The sequence below is a fragment of the Eutrigla gurnardus genome (genome assembly GCF_963514095.1).
Source record: "Eutrigla gurnardus genome assembly, chromosome: 23".
Classification (NCBI taxonomy): Eukaryota; Metazoa; Chordata; class Actinopteri; order Perciformes; family Triglidae; genus Eutrigla; species Eutrigla gurnardus.
In genome coordinates, this window is record NC_139934.1 from 4852218 (window position 1) to 4875801 (window position 23584).

Below are 23584 nucleotides of genomic sequence, written 5' to 3' on the forward strand. Positions count from 1 at the left end.
TGCTATCATTGCATGCTATTGCCTTAACATTTGCGTTCATCAAAACAAACAAGACTTGACCACGAGAAACAGCTCCAGAAGGTACAAAAAGGCCGGTGTGTCCACATACTTTTGGTCATATTAATACTTCTTGTACATTCCTGGTTAATTTTGGATTTCAGTTCATTTTGTTTCTATTGTAATTATTCACATGTTTATTATGTTAAAGGACAATTAAGTGTGATACAGTTAGAGTGCTTGGCGTGAGAATAAAAATCTGAGCCCAAACAATGAAAAACAGTAATGTAGAGTAACTTCACGACACAATAGTTTGCGATTTGGGTGAATAACCTCTTTTAAAACATTTAACACAAACCCACTCAGACATCTCGTAATTTCTTAAGATGACCAGATGCAATCGTCCACTCAAGTAACGCAATTTACTCTTTAAAGCACAATTCACACTCAAAAGTATTGAAACATTTTACAATTTAAGACATTGTTCCATAAAGCCAGCTAAACAAAGTTAGGCTTAGAAAAGAAAAATAAACCTGAATGACCCAACAGCTCGGAAGCCCATAAAAGGGTGAATTCAAGTTCGTCCAATGATGCTAATTAGAGTCAGGCTTTAGTACTCAATGTACTGTTTTGAAAAAAAGCAACCGAATGTCCTGAAAATGAGTCAGATTTCTGAGTCATTTGTGATAACGTAGGTTGACCAATTTACAAGGAATATGTTCCACATATTTCAAACCAATGTGCAAGAACTTACAAGTTGCTGTATGTTCTTTCTTTTCCAGGGATGAAAACCCTCTGGGTGAGCCTTTAGACTGCGTCATGCTCAAACACAAAAAGTGTTCTAAAAAAACAAACGGGTAAGGTCAGGCCTTCATCACAGATGTTACACTGTTACCTTCCCTCCTTGATTACATCTCATCTGCAAAAACAAATCATTTTCTGATGCCAATACACCTAGTCTAGGACAAAACCCAGGAAGTTGACGTGATCGGTGACGTGTGCGAGCGTGCATCTCCGTGTCTGTCCGCGGCTAATCTCGCATTCTGCTGCAGGAAACAGCATAATATTTTAGACGCCCGGTTACGGCCTCGTACCCAAGGACCTCTCGTGGTTTTGGCGACTCACGCTTTCTCAAAACACCTTTTATCGACTGCCTTGCTGACTCACTACTTTTAGCCCTTGGCCAGTAAGTGCCAAGCTGATGATAACAAAGCTGAGTTTGAGCTGATTGCCCACATACGTCGCTGCTTTTCTTTCTACTACCACAACTTGGCGAGCTGTGCGAACACTCCGATATCGTACCATTCATATTCCAGCCCGAGCCCTGGATACAGAGGCTGGGTGAACGTGGTCTGGACCTTGTGGAGCAGGACCATCGGGTCGGGGACGTGATAAAAACACAGAGTGCCTGCTTTGTAATCCAGATACACCCCGATCCTTTCGGAGCACGGCCCCGTCACCTTCGTTTCTACGCCGCCGTGACGGAACACGTAACCGTCGTTTGTGCACTCCAAGCTCCAGGACTTGTCGTTGTTCCCGAACCGCGACTTGTCCGATGCACGCTCAATGTCTCGGTATGCCACCGCTGCAGACAGGGTGCGAGCGTGCCACTGCACCTCCCAGTAGGACCGCTCGGACAAACCCTCTCTGCACATCACCTGCCGCCAATCGGTGAACCGGGCAGGGTGAGCACCGTACGGGGAGGGGGAAGGCCTCACCCTGCGGTTGTCCTCTATTGGGTGGAGATAGGGGTAGTTTGAGTTCCCATCCAGCGTGAGGGGGCAGCAATCTGCCAGGAAAAACTAAGTGAGCATCAACTCTGCTAATTCTTGTATTCAAAATTTGAATAAAGTTCAACGGAATTTCTTACAGTGTAAAAACTCTCCTCTGGTTTTTGGTGCTGGCGGTAGCGAGAAGTCAACATAAGAGACTGAAAGAACATAACCTTTAAACACACCGGCTCACGATTTTATATATAAATATTTGCATATTTCCTCATCTGACCGGTGGTAGAGATCCTAGGCCATCTGTCCTTGATAACGGCCTCCAATTCACAGCTCAGGTCAGTCATGCAGGCCGTCACATCTGTGAAGGAACGCAGAGGAGGAGCACCGGGCAAAACCTTTGGAGGGTCACGGGAAGCGGAGAGAGACTGGAACGTCTGCGGAAAAGACAAGAGGCCAAGTCTCAGGCGGAAGAACAGCACATCTCAAAAGATGTATGGAAATAGACATAGTTGGAGGCCAGAAAAGCCAGCATCCTGCACTTTATGAATCACAGACCTCCATGCAACCAGAGGAGAAGCCCCCTGATGGCCAGCAGTGATAATGTGAGTGTGAAAAGTGAAGCCTAAACATGTCTTTTTCAGCAGCCAGTAGTACTTTGCTCCATCCTCTCGTGTCACTTCTGGTTGGCGACGGCCAAAATGCCGAAACTCGAGGCTTCAAAACTGTAGTCTACAAACAAATGGGTGACTAAATCCACTTCTTTTACACGACCTGCGGTCATAAAATAATAATAAGTTTAAAAAGTCAAACACACTAAAAAGTGTAACCTGAATCAGACGGATGGGATCGTCCACCTGCAACAGCTCCTCCAGCTCGGCGTCCCTCCTTCTCAGCCGGCTGATCTCCTCCCCCAGCTGCAGCTGCAGCTCTTCAGCCTGAGCAACGGCAGTTTTCTCCTGATTCCCAATCAGCATCTTCACCTCTCGACACCTTCTCTGCATGGAGGAGATCAGCACGGCGAAGATCTTGTCGCAGTCTTTCTGCGCCTTCTTGGCACAACTCTGCAGGCACACATCAGGATCTATTTTCTTTATTCAATTCAATTAAATAAACTGTATTTGTCCCCGGGGGCAATTAAGGGGAACATAGCTGTTCAAGAATAAATGTACAAGAATAAAATGCTAAAGAATAAATGTACAAGACTGAAAGTACAAGAAAAAAGAATAAATGTACTAGAATAAAAGTACAAGAATATATGTAGGCCTCAAGAATAAAGAATAAAATGTATTAGAATAAAAGTACAAGAATACATGTAGGCCTCAAGAATAAAGAATAAAATGTACTAGAATAAAAGTACAAGAATATATGTAGGCCTCAAGAATAAAGAATAAAATGTACAAGAATAAAAGTGCAAGAATATAGAATAATGTACAACATCAGATGGCGACACAAAACAAGGCAAGCAACAAAGACTGTACAGATATGAAAGAAGCTAAACTGCAACTGTACATCATGAGCTGCACCTCTCCAGCTGCAGTGCAAAAGTTCAGCTCTGGCGCCAAAGTTCAGCCTCCAGGTTAAAAAGGAGCTGCAACCAATGCTCAAATAGACACATGGACCTTGACTTTGTTATGCCCATCCATTGGCTTTTGATACTAACGGAAGGAATTATTCTGAACACATGCCCAGGGGGATAAAAGTGTTTCCTGTCTAGATCATTCTCGCCGGCATTTCACAATGAATTACTCATTTCACACCTTGACATTCTCCTCAGCTTGGTTCAGTTCCTGCAGCTCCTTTTTCCCCCGCTTAAATTTCTCTCGGACTTCCTCTCGAGTTGACGCTGCGTGTTTCTGCACGGGAAAAAGCGTGATTATTTATAAGGGACTGGAATTAACACGATTAAAACAACATAAAAACGTCAGGATGAAGACTCCTCACAGTCATTAGTGGGTGTGTTTTATGGAGCTGGACAAGGGGAATAGTAGTTCTGTGAGCTCACCTCAGCCAGCATGTTGTTCCTCCTCAGATCAGGCCTCGGACTGAACGTCTCCCTGCACAGGGGACAACTGTACTGTCCCTTCGTCCCTTCCTGGTCCCAGCAGCCCTCGATGCAGCTTCTGCAGTAATTGTGTCCGCAGTTAATGGTGACCGGTTCTCTTGGCAGGTCTAGGCATACTGAGCAGCAGAACTGATCCCGATCCAGCTGGACTCCACGTTGCTCTTCTGGCTGGTGTTCTTGTTGATTGCCGGCCATTTCACCGACACTTGGGACAAATGTCTGAGCTGTACTCCTGAACGGTACGGCGGACAGTGTAAGGTTCAAGGCTCAATGTCCACCAACTTCAACTGACATCACCTGTGTTAAAGGGGAAGACACCAATCTTACACACAAAGGCTGCGGTCCATAAGTGGATGCTTCAGTGCTTCCTTTCTTATGTCCTCTAGCCTTAGACCATCCTTTACCAAAGGAAACAGACGGTATACCTATCACGCATATTTAACGATCACTTTCATACAGACATAATTGGAATTGCATTGATGAACGTGAGTGCACAACTGTTTCATTTCCGTTCCATTTCACTGAAGGAGCTGATGATGTCATACTTATGTCATCAGCGTTATCTTGTTGTTTGAATCTGTATTCTGAGTTCTGGTGACGAATAACAAAACAAAACTATATTTTTTACAACAGTTGCCTCAAGCAAATAAATAAATATTTCAGGGCTTGCACATTGATTTAAATACTTTATTTAACACATCATCATAAATACAGAAAGAGCCAAACTTCTGTCTCCACGCAGGACAAATAACGGCTCAATCTAATCTAATAAAACCTTTGTGATTCAGGTCCGGATGTATCCGTCAAAATACATTACAAAACACCCATAACCAATGCCTGATAAATCATAATGTCAGGTTTCATACCTGCCAACATGGCCCTCTGCCCCGCTTGCTCAACTTTACAGGATATGACAGATTACACTTCATGTTTTGTCTTGCTTTAGGGAGCCTCCTGTTGATCGGGGCTTGCAGGTGCAAGGTAAATGAGTCAGACTATGATATCGACAAAAAGGTCAATTTAAAGAAAGGAAATCATAATCTGTTGTCTTGAGTTATTGAGTCCACATTCAAACCACCATTGTTACACAATTAAGCACCGTCAATCGCTTTGATCATTCTTATGTTCACTTATTTCACACATTACCGACATAAAGATGATCACACTGTTCTTATATTGTAATGATTTATAATATAAATTCACCCAAATGATGAATGGACTATGCATAAAGACTTATCGCCCGACCCTCTTGGCTCTCTCTATATAGCTTGTAGTGGATTTCTGGCCCACAAACTCCTATGGACCTGGTTTATAGCCTGGAGAAGGGGACGGTGAAGTCACTGGTAAACCATGGTAGGGTATTTAGCAAATTAAAGCGCCAGTTATTTGCTTCCAGGTTTGTTGGAGACCAAAACGGAGATAAAAATGGAGCTAAACATTTCCCGGAAAAACAGGCTACAGAGGAACACGACGCAATCAATGCATATTTAAAGCAGCTTTCCCTTTGTTAAAGACATTGCATGCCGCCTTTTCTGCGGCCTCCATTGGCGTTTCCGCTCCCTCGGCTGCCTCTTGCCCGATCATTCCACCCATCAGTACTCCCGTTAAAGTCAAGCCTGCGGTAGTCCCAACCATCACATCTCCGGCAGCACCTCTTAATGCTGGAACCTTTTTCACGAGTCTATCGAACTCCGAACCCTTACTGGTGACATTGAATCCATGCAACATGCCAAAAAAAGCTCCCAACAACGCCCCAGTTGCAATTCCCGCAAGTCGGATCCAAAACTTCCCAGATACTGTGCTTTTAGCCTGTTTTCTGATCTCTCCCACGGTCATGTTTGCTGATGATGTGCTTTGCTTCATGCGCTCCCCTTCTATCTGTATTTCTTTCTCAACCTCTTGAAACACCCTGTTGGTGTAGTAGCCGTCATTGTTTTCCATCACCATCTTGCCTATCGTGTTAAGCAGGTCCTCTACCTGGACCTGGTTGCTCCTGTAGTTATTCTGCACTTTGTTCTTCCAGTATTTATTATCCAGGACGTGGCAACGACCGCCGCACTTCTTCACCAGTTCACTAAGTCTCTCACTCTGACCGACGAACTCCTCGATTTTCGTACCTTTCGGGAGCTGGTCGCCATGCGTGAAGACGACCGCAGCGTACCTCAGAGCATCTCCGGAGAAATACTGACATATTTTAGTGACGACAGCCTCCTCTTGCTCTGTGAATTTCTCCACTTTGAGCACGATGAGAAAAGCATGGGGCCCGGGAGCGCACTCTGTGATGCACCTCACTATCTCGGGCCTCAGCTCCCCCTCGGGCCTGCCCGCATCGAAGAAACCGGGAGTGTCGATTAAAGTGATGCTCTTGCCGTTGACGGACTTGGTTTCGGCCTGACATTTGCTTGTTCCAGATTTGGGAGAATGGTTTGTGGCGAACAAGTTCTCTCCAAATATGGTGTTTGCGAGGCTGCTCTTCCCAGATCCAGTTTTTCCCAGCAGGACGATTCTCCTTGAAGTCGACGCTAGAAGAGATTAATGACTCGATTAAGTACATTTGTCTCGCCCTTGTTTGCTTTCTTAAGCTTTTACCTATTACTAATGTCAAAAATAAGTAATGAATGTACTTAAAAAATATACTTTTTTCCACATTAAAATCACAGGACTGAATCCCACTTCTTTGCTTTCAACATCTAGACCCACCTTGGTCTGGTTGGGGAACATCCCTCGTGAGTTGGAGAGCTTCCTGGATGGACATGAAGGTCTGCAAGGACAAGGAAAAATCGGGTTTAATGTCAGTTCCTTCATTAAACAGGGTAATTTATTCCATTTACCTTTACCTTCTCTAATTGCACGGTCTTCTCATTTGTATTTTTTGTGTTTCATCTATTGTAGTTTTATCAGTTTATTATTATTTTACATTAAATTGATTACCAATACATGTTAACCTTACTATATTTCAAGCAAGCTCAACACCTGAGTTTCACGGCGAACAGCCCACGTTTATGGTATCATGCATTTACATCACCTCGCTGGCCTCTTCGTCATGGGGGTGGATCACAACGCGGACCAGGAGTGACGTCCTGCCGGCTTGGTCCTGTTTGAACGCATGAACTTCCTCCATTAGAACCGTGGCGACCACGGCATCAGGGAAACGCAGGGCAAACCCGGAGCCGAGCACAGGCAGGGCAACCGATCTGAACCCCCTTTTCTCACAGATGCTTAGGATATTTTTGACGGCCATTCTCAGAACCTGGGCAGAAATGGAGAGACAGAAATGAATTACTTTAAAGACTAGGTAAAATAAATGCTACTGTTGGTGGTGCAAAAATCGCCACTGTTTCACCTGGACTGCACATCCGTCTGGGTCGTCGTCCCAGGGAATGAGGTTGAGGAAGAACACAGCGTTGGACGGAAGTTTGGGCAAGTCCTCCACCAGGACTACGTCACCAGGCACAGTTTCTTCCCCTGCTTTCTTTCTGAAACTTGCGGTCAGCTTGGGTCCCACCGTTTCAAACAATGTGTTTCCAATGCGCGTGGAGAGAGGATCGGCACAAACCATGGGTGAAACAAGGGCATCCACCTTGGGAGGAGAGCAGCCACCATTTATACATTCAGCTTCCATTTTATATAAATTAGCAAACTTGTCATTCCCTCACATTATTCCTTACGGTGTTTGCTGACAATCAATCAGCTGACAACCACAGGTAGCAATAAAAGCTTCATAGATCTATATCGAGTTCATTCTTTTTACAACCATTTTCCCATATTAACAGGAGTGTTTTGTAGTTTTAATCTATATTTAAAAAAAAAACAGTTTCCAAAATGAGAAGACTGAAAATGTCGGTTTTCTGCATAGACTGTATATAAGAAGTGAACGTGGTCGTCATGGCGTCGCCCATTGGTTTGCGGACTACGGTTCTGAAGCCCCTCAGCGTTTTAGGGAGTCAGTTTCCAGCTAAACACTCAGATCTCAGAAAAGTTTCTCACCTGCTGGGTCTCGATGGTTCCCCGAATGACCTCTACATGGACACCATTGTCGGGTGCTCCAGCTCCTCTCTGGGACCTCAGATCTCTTGGCGCACTGTTTTCAGTGCTTATCCCTTGGAGAAGCCGGTCGCAAGCTTCCTGCATGGCCCTCACCACCTTTCCTCTTTTATCAATCAGGGTGACTCTGTTCAGACATCGTCCTCCCTGGCTGCCAAACTTCTTAACAGCAGTGACAATAGCTTCAGAGCACACAGTGACAGGAACGCCAAACACACCCGAGCTGATACAGGGTATGGCTATGGACCTGAACTCCAACATCTCCGCTAAATTCAGAGCAGACTGGACAGTGTTTTCCAGTATCTCCCTTTCGTTGCCACCTGATTTCCCACCTACAGGTCCCACAGCGTGCAGCAGTTTCTTGCAGTTTAAGTTCCCTCCCGTGGTCACGACCACCTCGCCCAGTGGAACTTTTCCAATCTGCTTTACTAAAGCTCTGCTCTCCTTCTGCACCTCAGGGCCACCCGCTTTACTCAGCGCGGCGGCTACCCCTCCACCGTGATCCAGGTCTTCGTTGGCAGCGTTCACCAGGGCATCGGCATCCAGTTTGGTGATGTCACCCTCACACACCAGCACCTGGAACCCGTCACGAAGGCTGTAGGTGGCAACCGTTGTGTTCACATCACTCAAACACAAAGGTGCTAGATTGTGTGTCCCAGTAGGACCTTGGGAATATCTTACTGTCTCTAATGGTTCAATGGTAACTCTGTCCTCAAGAAATAAGTCCAGAAACGAACCCAGCCTGTTCCTGACCTCGGCCACTTTGCTAGCTGGACCTCCCAGCCTCACCATGGGCCCAGAGGGTGATGCTAAAGGATGGAAGGTCACCCCCGAACAGTCAAAGCCGTGCTGCTGCAGCAGGCCGGGCAGCTCTTGTGCTAACTCTGTGAAAGGCAGACGGACTATGGTTTGCACACTAGACTGGTCTGAAATAAACTGTGTGACAGTTTCACTCAGTTCCTCAACCTCTTTGGTGTGACCCAGTAGGAACACCGTGCTGTCTGAGGAAAACACAACCTGAGCCCTGTATTTCCCTTGGTTCATCTCATTTGTCTTCAACTTCAGCCTTTCCAGAAGAACAGAGGGAACAGCGGAGCAGTTAGGAATGTCAATCTTGACTTCCATGATCTCCCCTCGCAGTGCCTTTTCAGTTTTATCAAGATCATCAATGGAAAGGGAAAAGAAACGTAGCACTGTGTCTCTTAACTCGACTTCCACCTTGTCCCCAACCCCTAAAAAGTCACCCAGCACCCCTGAACCTCCGTATGCCTTTCTCAAGAAGGCCAACAAATGTGGACTCTTGTCGGAAACGGCCCTTTCTAACACCAAACTCTCCTTGTCAGAGATCCAATCCCCAGCCTTAAGAATCTCCTCCGCTGAACCTTCCAAAACTAACTGACCTGCAGCTCCCTTCGCGACCTTCACTCCTGGAATGTCTTGCCGCAAACTGTGCTCAAACTCTTTCCAGAGGAGGCGGAGCTTGGCCTCGCCTAGTCGACGAACGCTGGTTCTCTTCTCACTCAAAACTAAAACCCCGCCCTCCTCTGGGTCCAGCTGGGCAGAGCAGGCCACAGAGGTGAGCTCCTTCTCCTGTTGCTTGACAGCATCGGGGCATTCCTTCCGGTGACGAGGGAGGTAAGGATCTGGTAGTTCATGTTCGTTACCACTTGGTGGCGGAGTCGAGGCAGTTATGGACTGAGGGCTCTGTGTTGAAAAAGTGACATTTAAGTGATAGATTGAAGCCCTCACTATCAGCATGCAACCTTTATGGTGTTATATAACAACATATATGGAAAAAAACAACTGACTGAGGTGAAATGTTGCTCTAACCTCGACTGCAGCTGTAAAATCCTGGCTCGGAGGGGAGGCGCTGCCTCGGATTGTGAAGTGCAGACCATCCACAACGTGCTGGGATCTCTGCAGGACTGCCTGCTGATCTATGACAGGACATGGAAACTTATTGTGAAATAAAAAAAAATAAAAAAGGACATTGCTGCTCATTTGACAAAAATAAATAAATAAAAAACAGGCCTTTTTCTGTCACCTGTAATTGGAATATAAGGGAAGTCTGGCTACACTGTTTTCTTACCTTCTCTCCTGATTCCTGATTTATTTACCACTTTAGCAATGACATAAGATTCAAAGATACATATTCATACATTAAGAAAATATATAATACAGGGAGGAGAGAGGATTTTAAGGCATTATATATGGAGATATGTCGGATGACTTACTTGTTTGTAAGTTATTGCAAAGTTTGGATTTCTGTGAGTTATTTCCCCAAAAATAATAAAAATAAACAATCTCTTTTTTTCTGTCTTAACGCATTTCCTGTTGATCTGTCTGACGTGTTATATCAGTGTTAAATACTATTATTAGCCGCTTTAGTAGACGTCATTTCTCTGCGGGCAAATCAAACCAATGCATTTAGTCGATGCGGTTAATAGTTGAATCGTCGCTTTAAGCAGCGTTTAGTCTACGAGACAGCTGACGGGATAACGTCAATTTAAGCCTGACTTTGCACCTTTTTGACATGTGAAAGCGACGCAGTAGGTCTGATCCCTCAGCCTCGTCAGTGGTCCGCACTCGCCTCCGCCTGATCTGCGGCGAACCCGGAAATACGTCTCGATCGCCTTCTTCGCCTTCGGACCGAGCGGACCGGGGCACTCGAAGAAGACGGGGTGCCGGTGAACAGCGTCCATGTGGGGGGTCAGCGCCGCGCCAGGACGGGGACGAGTGGGGCCAGACGTCCGCAGCGTCCGATCCGAGGGACCGTGTGTGTGTGTGTGTGTGTGTGTGTGTGTGTGTGTTTACAGTGTCGCCGGTCTCGCCCTGCTATGAACTCAACTGCGCCCCCTAGTGTAGAGAAAAGTCAGGTCGTGATTTGATAACAGTTAACCCAAAAATTAAAGGAAATTGAGTGGACCACAAACCCTACAATTATAGCCGGAGTAAAAATAAATAATTCATACTACTACTACTACTAATAATAATAATGAATTGGAATGATAGACTATTTTCAAACATTAACATGTTTTTATTTTGACCTTATAAAAACAATATATATATACAAGAGATATATATATATATATTTGTAAAAACATGAAATGTTTTATGTTGCAGTTTTGGGGGCTTTTCCATTTCAGGAATTATTCAGGGACACATTAAAAAAAATCAGGGGAAACTAATAAGTTGTATAATTTACAGTCATGTATTCATTGCAGCTGGCACAAGAAAAGAGACTGGGAAAAAAAACATTGGATTATAGTCAACTTTATTGTCACTGAACCGAGATGACGAAATGCTGTTTAGCATCCAACCAGGAGAACAAAAGGAAGTACAGCATCACGGATATGAGAAAAACAAATGAACAGTAATATATACACGTGTAGAACAAACGGCAAGGTGAAAATATGAACCACCCCACACACACACACACACACATATATATATATATATATATATATATATATATATATATATATATATATATATATATATATATAGTGCACACATATCACACAGCTGTCAAAGACAAGATGCAAGAACACTTGAATAAAGAGCAAACTGATTAAAGAAAAATCATTAAAAGTTATTCAAAATAATGAGCGTCCAGTGACCTTTAGAATTTTTTTAAAATGAAATGAAATAACATGTCATCATCAATATTTTTATATATACTTTTACCTTAATTAAGCTTAATAAATATACTCAACTCTACATAAAACCTGTAGCTCACTGGTCTCACTGCTCCTGCTCCACTTTCCACTATTCATTGTTTTGACCTGCTGCAGGACCTAAACTGGGGCGATGCAGTCATCGTACCAACTGCAGCCTGATCAACAGTGGCACGCATTAACCACCCCAAATAGAACATGTGATCACCACAACTTGATCAGTTCAGCGTAGTATCCTGTGAGATTGTTCCGAGATGTATCATCATCTTTGAGCCCGAGGCCGGGATAGACAGGCCCGGTGAACGTGGCTTGTACTTTGTGGAGCAGAGTCAGACTCTTGCCAAAGACGCTATAAAAAGACAGAGCACCTAAATAATAATCCAGGTACACTCCGATGGTTTGGGATTGAGGGCCTGACACCTGTGTGCTTGTGTTGTTGTGTCGGAAAGAGTAACCGTTTGGGGAGCACTCTAAACTCCACGACTTGTCATCATTTCCAAACTCATTGGTCGCGCTTCTGTCTTTGCACGACACCGCCACAGACCAAGTAAGAGTGTTCCGGAAGACCTCCCAGTAACTTCGCTCTGACAAACCCTCTGTGCACAACACCTGCATGATAACCTTCGCACGTGAGACCTGAACCTTTGCACGTGAGAGCTGGTTATGACGAAGACGATCATAATACAGATCATTACCAAGGCTGTCATAAGTTGGCTGATGATTGAATTGACTTGTCACTCGAAGGCCTTCTTGTGAAATGGACATATCCTGGGAGATGGATCTCTCATCCAGGGTGAGAGGACGACAAACTGATGGAAGAATAAAACAGGACAAGAAAAAAATCTGCCTTTTAAGATTCAGTTTGTCATTAATGTTAATGTAATTAACTGCATAGAATTAAATGCTTTACTCACAGCGTAAAAAGTCTTCTCTGGTCTTCAGGATGGGCGGCAAAACATCTACAGAAGACACTGACAGAAAGCAAAGCCTAAACACCACTGGACCAGAATGAATCCACCGTATAACTTGGGGGGGGGGGGGGGGGGGGTTTATTATCAAGTACCTGCAGCAGAGATCCTGGGCCACCAGTCCTTCAGGAGGCTCTCTATGTCTTCCCTCAGTTTAGACACGCAGTCGGTCACCGGCTTGAACGTCGAACGTTGAGGATAAAATACAAGAGAACCCAAGTCTGGAGAGTCACAGGACTTGGAGAGGGACTGGAAAGCCTGCAGGGAAAATAAACAAGTCAGAGACCAGACGAAAAAAACAAAACACAAGGCCAAAAAAGAAATCTGCATGTCCGTTCTACTGTAATATTCGATTCCTACGGCTGCTCCAGCGGCACCTGAATGAAACGGACGTGGTCGTCCGTGTGAGAAAGCTGCTCCAGTTCGGCATGTCCCGTCTTCAGCTTGCTGATTTCCTCCTCCAGCTGCAGCTGCAGCTCCTCGCCCACGGCAACCGCGGCCTTTTCCTGGGCTTCGATCAGCTGCCCCGCCAAAGTACGCTTTCCCTTCATGGAGGTGATCAGCTCACAAAAGATCGTATTGCAGGCCTTCACTGCAGGGTCGCTACAACTCTGGTCGTACACACAAAAAAAATATGTTCTCCGTGAGTTCTGACTTTTTTTCCTTGTAAATTCACGATATTATAATCTTGTAAATTTGCGACATTATATAATCTCGTAAATTTGGGACTTTTTTCTCATAAAATTGCAACTTTATAATCTTGTAAATTTGCTTATTTTTTCTTGTAAATTCGATATGTTTTTCTGGGAATATTGCACCCCCTCTTTCAGGCACCGTTTTATTTTATCTACCTATACCTTATACTTTATTTTATCTACCTATACCTTATACTTTATATTATCTACCTATACCTTATACTTTATTTTATCTACCTATACCTTATACTTTATTTTATCTACCTATACCTTATTTTATCTACCTATACCTTATACTTTATTTTATCTACCTATACCTTATTTTATCTACCTATACCTTATACTTTATTTTATCTACCTATACCTTATTTTATCTACCTATACCTTATACTTTATTTTATCTACCTATACCTTATACTTTATTTTATCTACCTATACCTTATTTTATCTACCTATACCTTATACTTTATTTTATCTACCTATACCTTATACTTTATTTTATCTACCTATACCTTATACGCCGTCATGTTTTTGACACGTTTACAAAATCCAGACAAGACTTCTTCAAGGATCAAACACTCATGTCTAACTTCCACACCTTGAAATCCTTCAGAGCTTGGAGTAACTCGTCCAGCTCCTTTTCTTTCTTCCGGAATCTCCCTTGGACTTTCTTTTGACTGTCAATCAGCTGTTTCTGAAAGAAATTGTCAGTGCAACAGCAAGTTAATTTGTGATACAGACTGTTTTTCAATTTTTTTCAGAGAAAAAAAAAAACAGATCTTTTCAGGGTTCGTTAAACGGTTTCATGACCTCCAGCTCTGCTGTGTTTTTGCTTCTACCTGCTCAGCGGCCCTCTCCGACGCAGCCGACACCGTTTTGTGGCTCTTGTGCTCGTCTATGACGCACAGGTAGCAGATGCACTTCTTGTCCGTCCGACAGTAGACCTCCATCAGCTTGTTGTGCTTCGTGCACATCTTCTCCTGCAAGGGCATTGTGGCCGAGACCAGCTGGTGCTTCTTCAACACGGGGACGCTGTGGTGAGGCTCCAGGTGAGTCGGGCAGTAGGAGGCCAAGCACACCAGGCAGGACACCGTGGCTTTGTTTGGTCGGGGCCCACAGCAGAAGTCACAGGCGACGTCTCCAGGGCCGGCGAAGTCCAGAGGAAGAGGGGGCTGCTGGGTGCTGGTCCGCTTCAGCTTCTCAACAACCTGTGGATGATGGGAAGACAGGCGGTGACTAATACTGAAGATCACATGACCAAAGGACAAACGCAGAATGACAACGGTTTGTGGACTACGATTTTGAAGCCTCGAGTTCTCGGGATTTGTGCAACTGGTGAAGGAAGTGACCATATTTGGATCTGACGAAAACTTACTGGATCCACCTGGATTCTGGCATAGAGCTTTCATAATTCAAGGTCAACTTTACAGCTAAGTGTTAGTCATCTTAGTAGCTAACTAGCATTGGTAGCGTGATAGCGCCGGCCTGTCAATCACAAGGTAGGCCCGCCCCCTAAAGCATCCCCTGCTTTCTGGTCTGGTGGACTCTAAATGGACCATAATATACTAAATGAACATCATGCTGGATTGAAGAAGACTTGAAACTAGAGATTGAGACATAAACTCATGTTTACAATGTTTACTGAGATAATACATCAAGTTTTCTCATAGACTTCCATGCAATCGGACCTCTTTTTGTTGGACACCAATATCAAGGATGTTAAGGCATGGTGAAAAAAAAATGATATTAGTAGAAAAAAATATAAAGCCATAAAAATGTAAGATACTATAATTTCTATACATTTCAGGAGGGATGGGCCTAAATGGACTTAAAAGTGTTGCAATAAAAAATCAAAGACAATTATGTTATTGTGGTGGATGTCAAAGTAACCCTCCGCGTGTACAATCATCGTCACCTCAGCCAGCATGTTGTTCCTCCTCAGACCAGGCCTCGGGCTGAACGTCTCCCTGCACTGGGGACAACTGTACTGTCCCTTCTTGTCTTCCTGGTCCCAGCAGCCCTCGATGCAGCTCTTGCAGTAACTGTGTCCGCAGGGGATGGTGACCGGCTCTCTCAGCAGGTCCAGACATACCGGGCAGCAGAACTGACTCTGGTCCAGGTCAACGCCGCGATCCGGTTCCTGCTCATCAGCCATTTTGATGAGTATCATTCACGTGCAGGGATAAAGCGACCTTAAGTTTCGTTTCTGTCGTAGAGGCGGGGCTGTTCTGTGGAAGCCCATTTCCACCAATGTCAGAAAATAAAAAAAAACAGAGAAACTTCCTCAAAGTAATGACGTAGCAGCAAAAGTTTTTCACATCAGGTGAAAACTGTGATTTAGCCTATGAATCACAGCATTTGTGCGTCTTTTATATATATATATATATATATATATATATATATATATATATATATATATATATATATATATATATATATATATATATATATACAGTGGCGCCGCCAGCCGGAATCCTGTACGCACTGTGCGTACTATTTTGAAGGTGAAAAAAAAAAAAAAATCAGCGGGCTAGATATTTAAATTATGCAAATCAGCAGGTGACACCAAACAACGTCTGCCCAAGCAAGTCAGAGCTATTCTTTCTCTCACACAGTGACCTGGAGAGAATCAGCCGCATTTGAGAGGACGATCGCGCGTGTGTGCGCAATTACGCATAGCGTGTGTTGGCCCCTCTCCACTACACAATACAGCTCGGCTCTAGTCTCGTCACCTCTCTGCTGCTGAGCACTGTGGGCCGAGCCGATGCATGTCTCTCTCCCCGGGCCAGGAGAGTTATCATACCGTACTGTGCGTGTGTGTCCAAGCGTGTGTGTGCGTGCGTGGAGTGCTCACAAGCGTGCGCTCGTGTTTATAGGGCGGGGATGGAGGGCATATATATACACTCAACAAAAATATAAACGCAACACTTTTGTTTTTGCTCCCATTTTTCATGAGATTGACTTAAAGATCTAAAATTCATTCCAGATACACAATATTACCATTTCTCTCAAACATTGTTCACAAATCTGTCTGAATGTGTGATAGTGAGCACTTCTGCTTTGCTGAGATAATCCATCCCACCTCACAGGTGTGCCACATCAAGATGCTGATCTGACATCATGATTAGTGCACAGGTGTACCTTATACTGCCCACAATAAAAGGCCACCCTGAAATGTGCATTATTTTGCTTTATTGGGGGTCTGGGGACTCAGAACCAGTCAGTATCTGGTGTGACCACCATTTGCCTCATGCAGTGCAACACATCTTCTTCGCATAGAGTTTATCAGATTGTCAATTGTGGCCTGTGGAATGTTGGTCCACTCCTCTTCAATGGCTGTGCGAAGTTGCTGGATATTAGTGGGAACTGGTACACGCATCCGAGGGACCGTGTGTGTGTGTGTGTGGCGTGTTTACAGTGTCGCCCGTCTCGCCCTACTATGAACTCAACTGCGCCCCCTAGTGTAGAGAAAAGTCAGGTCGTGATTTGATAACAGTTAACCCTAAAATTAAAGGAAAATGAGTGGACCCACAAACCCTACAATTATAGCCTGAGTAAAAATAAATAATTAATACTACTACTACTACTACTACTACTAATAATAATAATAATAATAATAATAATGAATTGGAATGATAGACTATTTTCAAACATTAACATGTTTTTATTTTGACCTTATCAAAACAATATATGAAAAAATATTGAATTGGCACCTCCCTTTTTCTACTACAGCAAATAAGCAGGATTATTCATGTTTTGGGGGTAATACTGGAATTATCCCCCCCAATATATATATATATATATATATATATATATATATTTGTAAAAACATGAAATGTTTTATGTTGCAGTTTTGGGGGCTTTTCTATTTCAGGAATTATTCAGGGACAAATTAAAAAAAATCAGGGGTCACTGAACCGAGATGACGAAATGCTGTTTAGCATCCAACCAGGAGAACAAAAGGAAGTACAGCATCACGGATATGAGAAAAACAAATGAACAGTAATATATACACGTGTAGAACAAACGGCAAGGTGAAAATATGAACCACCCCACACACACACACACATATATATATATATATATATATATTTTTTTTTTAATAAAAAATATAATATGGTTAGTGGAAACAGCTTGTAGTGATCACGTTGGTCCAGAGTACATTTGATCACTATAAGCGGTTGATTACTAAAACCGAATTGTTATTACAGTATTTCACTTATTTTTTTATGGAGAACATCATCTAAATGCCAGTTGTATAGTTTTTCAATGAGAAAAATGTAACGAAGCGGTCGTCAGCGCGATCCTCTCGTCAGCTCCAAACTCACCCGTCTGCACCTCAATCACAGACCACAGCTGGTTTTCCGCACAGCATTTACAGTAACTCACTGACACGTCTCAGATCAGTAGGCGCAGCCTGAATATAATTAATATTTTCAGCCATTTTGACCAGGCTACACAATGAATGAACCACTGACAGTTTCCCGCTGAACAATTCAAACAAGTCATTTTTGCGCATGCGCGTTGGCAGATAAGCTGCTTCACTGACAGCTTTTTTGCCATTCAAAATGCTCATCTACAGTAAACACAGCCTTTAGCAGTAACTGTACTAGTCGGTGTCACAGTGCGCATGCGCGAAACAAGCTGTCAGCTTTCCAGCTTTTCGCAAGCAAAACGGGACAGATTAGGCACGGATTTAAGACCAAAACAGTAAAACTAAGGTATTGTATAATTGAACACACTGCCAGATTAATATTTTCAATTATTTTTATTGAAGGGCTTGGGCATGCACTGCATGTATAGCTTATAATGACCGCTCGCCCATGATATATATATATATATATATATATATATATATATGGTGCACACATATCACACAGCTGTCAAAGACAAGATGCAAGAACACTTGAATAAAGAGCAAACTGATTAAAGAAAAAATATTAAAAGTTATTCAAAATAATGAGCGTCCAGTTACCTTTTTTTAAAATTAAATTAAATAACATGTCATCATCAATATTTTTGTATATACCTTTACCTTAATTAAGCTTAATCGTTAAATCCTGGTTTCAAACTCAACCCTCCTTAAAACCTGTAGCTCACTGGTCTCACTGCTCCTGCTCCACTTTCCACTATTCATTGTTTTGACCTGCTGCAGGACCTAAACTGGGGCGATGCGGTCATCGTACCAACTGCAGCCTGATCAACAGTGGCACGCATTAACCACCCCAAATAGAACATGTGATCACCACAACTTGATCAGTTTGGCGTAGTATCCTGCAAGATTGTTCCGAGATGTATCATCCATGAGCCCGAGGCCGGGATAGACAGGCCCGGTGAACGTGGCTTGTACTTTGTCGAGCAGAGTCAGACTGTTGCCAGAGACGCTATAAAAGGACAGAGCACCTAAATTATAATCCAGGTACACTCCGATGGTTTGGGATTGAGGGCCTGACACCGGTGTGCTTGTGTTGTTGTGTCGGAAAGAGTAACCGTTTGGGGAGCACTCTAAACTCCAAGACTCGTCATCATTTCCAAACTCATTTGTTGCGCTTCTGTCTATGCACGACACCGCCACAGACCAAGTAAGATCGTCCAAGGCGACCTCCCAGTAACTTCGCTCTGACAAACCCTCTGTGCACAACACCTGCATGATAACCTTCGCACGTGAGACCTGGTTACCATAATCCTTATAATGCCGCTTACTAGACATACTGTTATTATATCGACTTGTCACTCCAAGGCCTTCTTCTGAAATGGACAGATACTGGGAGACGGATCTCTCATCCAGGGTGAGAGGACGACAAACTGATGGAAGAATAAAGCAGGACAAGAAAAAAATCTGCCTTTTAAGATTCAGTTTGTCATTAATGTTAATGTAATTAACTGCATAGAATTAAATGCTTTACTCACAGCGTAAAAAGTCTTCTCTGGTCTTCATGATGGGCGGCATAACATCTACAGAAGACACTGACAGAAAGCAAAGCCTAAACACCACTGGACCAGAATGAATCCACCGTATAACTTGGGGGGGGGGGGGGTTATTTCTATTATCAAGTACCTGTAGCAGAGATCCTGGGCCACGAGTCTTTCAGGAGGCTCTCTATGTCTTCCCTCAGTTTAGACACGCAGTCGGTCACCGGCTTGAACGCCGAACGTTGAGGATAAAAGTCAAGAGAACCCAAGTCTGGAGAGTCACAGGACTTGGAGAGGGACTGGAAAGCCTGCAGGGAAAATAAACAAGTCAGAGACCAGACGAAAAAAACAAAACACAAGGCCAAAAAAGAAATCTGCATGTCCGTTCTACTGTAGTATTCGATTCCTTAGGCTGCTCCAGTGGTACCTGAATGAAACGGACGTGGTCGTCCGTGTGAGAAAGCCGCTCCAGTTCGGCATGTCCCGTCTTCAGCTTGCTGATTTCCTCCTCCAGCTGCAGCTGCAGCTCCTCGCCCACGGCAACTGCGGCCTTTTCCTGGGCTTCGATCAGCTGCCTCGCCAAAGTACGCTTTCCCATCATGGAGGCGATCAGCTCATCAAAGATCGTATCGCAGGCCTTCGCTGCAGGCTCGCTACAACTCTGGTCGTATACACAAAAAATATGTTCTCCGTGAGTTCGGACTTTTTTGTAGGACGGAGTATTAGGGGCATCGTAGAAAAAACAAACAATATGGTATTCAGAGAAAAAAAAGTCACACATTTTTAGAAACTGATATGTTTGCAAGAAGAACTGCATACATTCGGCGTTAGCGGAAACAAGCACTTGTATATATATGACTTTATAAACTCGTGAATTTGCAACTTTTTCCTTGTAAATCTGCGACATTATAATCTTGTAAATTTGCGACTTATTTCTCATAAAATTGCAACTTTTTAATCCTGTAAATTCGCGACATTATAATCTCATAAATTTGGGACTTTTTTCTCATAAAATTGCAACTTTATAATCTTGTAAATTTGCTTATTTTTTCTTGTAAATTCGTAATTTTTTTTCTGGGAATATTGCACCCCTCTCTCGGCACTGTTTTATTTTATCTACCTATACCTTATACTTTATTTTATCTACCTATACCTTATACTTTATTTTATCTACCTATACCTTATACTTTATTTTATCTACCTATACCTTATACTTTATTTTATCTACCTATACCTTATACTTTATTTCATCTACCTATACCTTATACTTTATTTTATCTACCTATACCTTATACTTTATTTTATCTACCTATACCTTATACTTTATTTTATCTACCTATACCTTATACTTTATTTTATCTACCTATACCTTATACTTTATTTTATCTACCTATACCTTATACTTTATTTTATCTACCTATACCTTATACTTTATTTTATCTACCTATACCTTATACTTTATTTTATCTACCTATACCTTATACTTTATTTTATCTACCTATACCTTATACTTTATTTTATCTACCTATACCTTATACTTTATTTTATCTACCTATACCTTATACTTTATTTCATCTACCTATACCTTATACTTTATTTTATCTACCTATACCTTATACTTTATTTTATCTACCTATACCTTATACTTTATTTTATCTACCTATACCTTATACTTTATTTTATCTACCTATACCTTATACTTTATTTTATCTACCTATACCTTATACTTTATTTTATCTACCTATACCTTATACTTTATTTTATCTACCTATACCTTATACTTTATTTTATCTACCTATACCTTATACTTTATTTTATCTACCTATACCTTATACTTTATTTTATCTACCTATACCTTATACTTTATTTTATCTACCTATACCTTATACTTTATTTCATCTACCTATACCTTATACTTTATTTTATCTACCTATACCTTATACACCATCATGTTTTTGACACGGATACAAAATCCAGATTTCTTCAAGGATCGAACATTCATGTCCAACTTCCATACCTTGAAATCCTTCAGAGCTTGGAGCAACTCGTCCAGCTCCATTTCTTTCTTCTGGAATCTCCCCTGGACTTTCTTTTGACTGTCAATCAGCTGTTCCTGAAAGAAATTGTTGGTGTAACAGCAAGTTCATTTGTGATAAAGACTGTTTTTCACTTTTTTCAGAGAAAAAAAAACAGATCCTTTCAGGGTTCGTTAACCGGTTTCATGACCTCCAGCTCTGCTGTGTTTTTGCTTCTACCTGCTCAGCGGCCCTCTCCGACGCAGCCGACACCGTGCTGTGGCTCTTGTGCTCGTCTATGACGCACAGGTAGCAGATGCACTTCTTGTCCGTCTGACAGTAGACCTCCATCAGCTTGTTGTGCTTCGTGCACATCTTCTCCTGCAGGGGGATTGTGGCCGAGACCAGCTGGTGCTTCTTCAACACGGGGACGCTGTGGTGAGGCTCCAGGTGAGCCGGGCAGTAGGAGGCCAAGCACGCCAGGCAGGACACCGTGGCTTTGTTTGGTCGGGGCCCACAGCAGAAGTCACAGGCGACGTCTCCAGGGCCGGCGAAGTCCAGAGGAAGAGGGGGCTGCTGGGTGCTGGTCCGCTTCAGCTTCTCAACAACCTGTAGATGATGGGAAGACAGGCGGTGACTAATACTGAAGATCACATGACCAAAGGACAAACGCAGAATGACAACGGTTTGTGGACTACGATTTTGAAGCCTCGAGTTCTCTGGATTTTTGCAACCGGTGAAGGAAGTGACCATATTTGGACTGCGGAGGAGCGAAGGGTGGATCTGACGAAAACTAACTGGATCCACCTGGATTCTGGCATAGAGCTTTCATAATTCAAGGTCAACTTTACAGCTAAGTGTTAGTCATCTTAGTAGCTAACTAGCATTGGTAGCGTGATAGCGCCGGCCTGTCAATCACAAGGTAGGCCCGCCCCCTAAAGCATCCCCTGCTTTCTGGTCTGGTTGACGCTAAATGGACCCGTCAATCAGCAGGTAAGCCCCGCCCCCTAAAGCATCCCCTGGGCTGCGTTTCAAAAACAGTTTGAGTCGCCCTCGCTCACTTGCCCTCAGCCCTTGCTATGACGTCACACGGAGGCCACTTGGAGGGCGGAGGGAAAGTGGGCGGAGGGGGAGTGAAAGAGGTAAATGGAACACACCTGCCCTCGTTCACTAACAGCCCAGACAATCATGGATCAACCACACGTTGTTGGAGTAGCGCTATACTGCCTATTCCAAATTACACAAAATATGCGGAGACTCATTTCTTTGAGACGAAGACGTATTCTACGCTTGATGGCAATACGTCAGCTTATACTTACACTTGTAAACGGTGGGCTCTGCCAAAACTCTGCAACAGACAGTCTAATTGCACAATTTAAGAAAATGAATTAAATTTAATTCATTTTCTTCTTCCTTGGTGGTGAATAGACAGCAGACAATGGTGTTTGAGGTTCATTATCGCCACTGCATGGACCACCTGCACCACTGCAATGCATTGTGGGTGATATACAGCTCTGAAGTGACCATCGTTGTTGACTCGATCCCTCAGCCCTCAAGGGTCGATCTAATGGAGTTCACTTCAGCTGTTCAGAGAAATGGAACAGCCCTTAAGATGGCGGCAGGGATTCCCCCGAGGGCAAGCGCTGAGGGCAAGTGAGCGAGGGCGACTCAAACTGTTTTTGAAATGCAGCCCTGCTTTCTGGTCTGGTGGACTCTAAATGGACCATAATGTACTAAATGAACATCATGCTGGATTGAAGAAGACTTGAAACTAGAGATTGAGACCATAAACTCATGTTTACAATGTTTACTGAGATAATACATCAAGAGAGAAGTAGGACCATTTTCTCATAGACTTCCATGCAATCGGACCTCTTTTTGTTGGACACCAATATCAAGGATGTTAAGGCATGGTGAACATTTTTTTATATTAGTACAAAAAAATATATAAAGCCATAAAAATGTAAGATACTATCACTTCTATACATTTCAGGAGGTATGGGCCTAAATGGACTTAAAAGTGTTGCAATAAACGAATAAATCAGAGACAATTATGTTATTGTGGTGGATGTCAAAGTAACCCTCCACCTGTACAATCATCGTCACCTCAGCCAGCATGTTGTTCCTCCTCAGACCAGGCCTCGGGCTGAACGTCTCCCTGCACTGGGGACAACTGTACTGTCCCTTCTTGTCTTCCTGGTCCCAGCAGCCCTCGATGCAGCTCTTGCAGTAACTGTGTCCGCAGGGGATGGCGACCGGCTCTCTCAGCAGTTCCAGACATACCGAGCAGCAGAACTGACTCTGGTCCAGGTCAACGCCGCGATCCGGTTCCTGCTCATCAGCCATTTTGATGAGTATCATTCACGTGCAGGGATAAAGCGACCTTAAGTTTCGTTTCTGTCGTAGAGGCGGGGCTGTTCTATGGAAGCCCATTTCAGCCGATGTCAGAAAAAAGCCCCCAAAAAACAGAGAAACTCCCTCAAAGT

General features: G+C 43.4%; 3 protein-coding genes across 4 annotated transcripts; all 3 read right to left on the reverse strand.

Annotated features, from left to right (window-relative positions):
* Positions 1-155: 155 nt before the first annotated feature.
* LOC311008707 (tripartite motif-containing protein 16-like) lies at positions 156-15482 on the reverse strand. 2 transcript variants are annotated; one of them, XM_084002533.1, is made up of 7 exons: positions 15086-15482; positions 14010-14378; positions 3482-3577; positions 2552-2785; positions 2002-2158; positions 1868-1927; positions 156-1786 (listed from the first exon to the last, which is right to left on the reverse strand). In XM_084002533.1, the coding sequence occupies exons 1-7, from the start codon at positions 15338-15340 to the stop codon at positions 1257-1259; spliced, it is 1701 nt and encodes a 566-aa protein (XP_083858659.1). In that variant the 5' UTR covers positions 15341-15482; the 3' UTR covers positions 156-1256. The 2 variants fall into 2 exon arrangements, with proteins under 2 accessions (XP_083858659.1, XP_083858658.1); XM_084002532.1 differs by lacking the exons at positions 156-1786; positions 1868-1927; positions 2002-2158; positions 2552-2785; positions 3482-3577 and adding exons at positions 11088-12316; positions 12422-12478; positions 12571-12733; positions 12853-13086; positions 13769-13864 and having other exon boundaries at positions 15086-15349.
* Positions 4460-10629, reverse strand: LOC311008698 (protein mono-ADP-ribosyltransferase PARP14-like). The gene is made up of 7 exons (XM_084002521.1): positions 10355-10629; positions 9661-9767; positions 7774-9534; positions 7130-7366; positions 6812-7036; positions 6487-6547; positions 4460-6308 (listed from the first exon to the last, which is right to left on the reverse strand). Exons 1-7 carry the CDS (start codon positions 10530-10532, stop codon positions 5263-5265), a joined length of 3615 nt encoding a protein of 1204 aa, XP_083858647.1. The 5' UTR covers positions 10533-10629; the 3' UTR covers positions 4460-5262.
* Positions 15483-17325: 1843 nt separating the features above from the next.
* LOC311009551 (E3 ubiquitin-protein ligase TRIM47-like) lies at positions 17326-23483 on the reverse strand. Its single transcript, XM_084003822.1, has 7 exons — positions 23205-23483; positions 21339-21707; positions 21101-21196; positions 19511-19744; positions 19229-19391; positions 19081-19137; positions 17326-18975 (listed from the first exon to the last, which is right to left on the reverse strand). Exons 1-7 carry the CDS (start codon positions 23457-23459, stop codon positions 18413-18415), a joined length of 1737 nt encoding a protein of 578 aa, XP_083859948.1. The 5' UTR covers positions 23460-23483; the 3' UTR covers positions 17326-18412.
* Positions 23484-23584: the final 101 nt, after the last annotated feature.